The sequence below is a fragment of the Anneissia japonica genome, unplaced genomic scaffold (genome assembly GCF_011630105.1).
Source record: "Anneissia japonica isolate Jap-2015-1 unplaced genomic scaffold, ASM1163010v1 scaffold52432_len12166_cov115, whole genome shotgun sequence".
Classification (NCBI taxonomy): domain Eukaryota; kingdom Metazoa; phylum Echinodermata; class Crinoidea; order Comatulida; family Comatulidae; genus Anneissia; species Anneissia japonica.
In genome coordinates this window covers 6,126-8,997 of record NW_022734647.1, presented here as the reverse complement: position 1 = coordinate 8,997, position 2,872 = coordinate 6,126, and the positions used below count along the sequence as shown (strand labels likewise).

General features: G+C 32.0%; 1 protein-coding gene across 1 annotated transcript in view; it reads left to right on the top strand.

Annotated features, from left to right (window-relative positions):
- The first annotated feature begins 258 nt into the window (after window positions 1–258).
- The window catches only part of LOC117116428 (G patch domain-containing protein 4-like), a 6,704-nt gene continuing 4,090 nt past the window's right edge, over window positions 259–2,872 (top strand). The window contains exons 1-2 of the mRNA XM_033260466.1: window positions 259–412; window positions 1,491–1,564. Coding sequence (XP_033116357.1) covers window positions 340–412; window positions 1,491–1,564 — 147 coding nt within the window. The 5' untranslated portion in view covers window positions 259–339. The remainder of the gene's footprint in view (window positions 413–1,490; window positions 1,565–2,872) is intronic.

The window sequence follows — 2,872 nt, the reverse complement described above, 5'->3', positions numbered from 1 at the left end:
ACTTGTTTGAAGTAAACACTGCAAAATAGGACCACGGAAAGTACCGCCGTGATCGATTTTTGGCGCAGTGCTTTATGGCATATCATCTTGTTCATAACCACCCCGTGCACATTACACAGGGGTTGCATTTTTGTCTTCACTTTATTGACAATGTATTCATCAAACTTTTAGTATGCTTAGAATATATTTTTTTTCAATAGTTTGTTTTCCTAACGGGCCAAATTGAATTGCCTCATGGGACACCTATTAAACAGCTCAGCTCTGTGATCGCGTAAAGTCGCCACCGAAGGCACTCTTTGCGCTCCATACAGAGCTAAAGTTCAGAGCCAGAGAGAAAACATGGCAGGGTATATGCGTGGAAGTATGAGTGAATTTGCCGAAAAACACATGAAGCGTCATGGCTGGAAAGCAGGTAATATTAGTATATGTATATTTTTTGTATAATTATTTGAATTCTATTGTTCGGCTGCCTTACTATACTTATGTTCAACGTGTTTTACTGTCCTAGGCCTAGTCTGGCTAGGCCTACTCAGCTTCCCCAGCAACTTCACCACGTGCCAGGCTGTCATCAAGCCAGTGGCAGTGGAGGTTGAAATATTGTATTTCGTTTGTAATTTGTAGAGGATGTATAAGGTAACAATAGGGCCGAATAATAGAAAAAAAAATTAGATTGGCATTCCTCTAAAAAAAACAAATGTCTGCTCAAAAATGGGTACTTCACATATGAAGTAAAAAAAAAAGAAGCTGTACAGTAGTGCATTTTAAAGATAGTGAGATTGAAGATGATGGTCCAGTCTGTAAAATAAGGCATGAAAAGGGAATAATATCCTCTGCACGAAAATTGGGCCTAGAAAGCTGTTTTTTAAAAACAAGGGTCGATTTCCGTGTAGAATTTGTAGAAAATTCGTAATAATATATTAACCATTTATTGTATTACTATTATGCAGTAGTTCTGCGCCCCTATTTTCCTAGCAATTTTCTGCGCAATATTTGAACTAGTTTTTAAAGTAACACTCAATTAAAATACTTGGTCTATGGTCAAGTCAGCTCCACCAATCATGCACCTCCTGTTTGTCATCGAAACAATATGCACAGTAAAAAAAAATACAATAGACTATAATTGTAGACTTGTTTGAATTGAATACTGTAATCAGTATGATCCCTCAGTCGGGACTTGGATTGCACTTACAGTATTTGTTAAAAAGAAACAACTTGGTTACTAAATTCCTACTGTAATGAACATTTTTAAAATACCTACTCCTGAATGTTACTTGATTATATTAGCCGATCAGAAATTCTCATTCCATGCTTTTACATTACTGTACTTTCACCTTTGCCTTTTTGTTTACTTTGTAGACCTGGGGCTTAAGACCTTGTTTATTTGCTCTTTATAAATCACCTATTAAATATAATATGCCTTAAAAAGGAAAAAGTGAAAGATATTATGTAATGCTACATAAATTTTTTGTCTGGACTTTCACGTGACACAGGTAGTGGACTTGGAAGAAATGAGGATGGCATCTCAGAGCCTATCAAAGTCAAGATCAAGAGAGACTCTGCTGGGGTAGGAGCATCTCAAAATTTTCCAGCATTTAAATCATTAATCATTATTATCATCACCATCAATTACCATTAACCCTATCAGCACCCTTAAAATCAAACTGTTATCATCACATTTTTATTATTTAAATATTATCGTCAAACAAAATTGTCATCAGTATCAGCATCATCTATCTATCTTTATTATTATCAAAATCATTTTCATCACTATCATTATCAGTATCATCCTCATTAGTATCAAAATTAATATCATTATCGTTATTTGCATTCTACAGGTACTTGTTTGTTTTAATTTTATGTCCCAAGTGCCCATGAAGGTGTTTTGGGCCGCCTTGAGTTAAATATTGTTGGCATTCACATCTCAAGTCCACCCTAACACCATCTTTGTATTAAAATGCAGCAAATGGGCAATTTCATAATGCAGAGTGATTTTTTGTAATTTTTCATACTTATCAAATCCCATCAAGTTTGTTATCAAACTAAAGCTCATTTTATATAGAATTAAGATCTAAAATCAATATTTTGGTATTTCAATGGTAAAATGTGAAAAAAATGATCCAAATACATAGTATTTTTAAATTTTAAAATATAGTAAAAAATAGCTTACTTAAATGCAATTATTATGCAGAATGTATATGTTGGAAAATTCTAAATTCATGTTATTTTACAAAAGAATAGATACTATTATCATTTTCAAAGGTGAAAATTATAATTTTTAAATAATAAATTATTTTTTTTTGTTTTTTAATAAATTTGTTAATTTATGTGATTCCGCTACCAAAAAAGTGATTTTTTTAAAATTTCTCCAAAAGTATTGATTTTTCAAAAATGAAAGTACAGGTGATAATAGACTACTGATAGATGTATCAGAAAATAATAGGCTTTAAATAAATTTTTTTATATATTTTTAGAAATAAAGGTTTAAAAAACGTGATTCCGCTACCAAATGTAATATCGGAATGACGTGTATTTCCGCTACCAAAATATGCTACCCACTAGATAGCAACAAAATTCAACTTCTTTTCCAAGTATCAAATGGATTAACAAATTTCAATGGTTAAATGATACAGATAAACAATAATTAAAGCTTGGATCAACTTTGTTGTTCAAATGCAAGTTTAGGTATGGGAAAAGGGCGAGGTGTACTTTTCTCAGAAACTTCCAATAAACTTTCTACTTATAGAGTTTTTGCATCAAAGAGGTACTTGTTAATCAAATAAATTTACTTATAATAAACAACTTATTTGAATTTGTATAGTTGGTTTTTACTCCACCTACTAATTTTAAGTGCTTGCTGTTGGCTCACAAACCA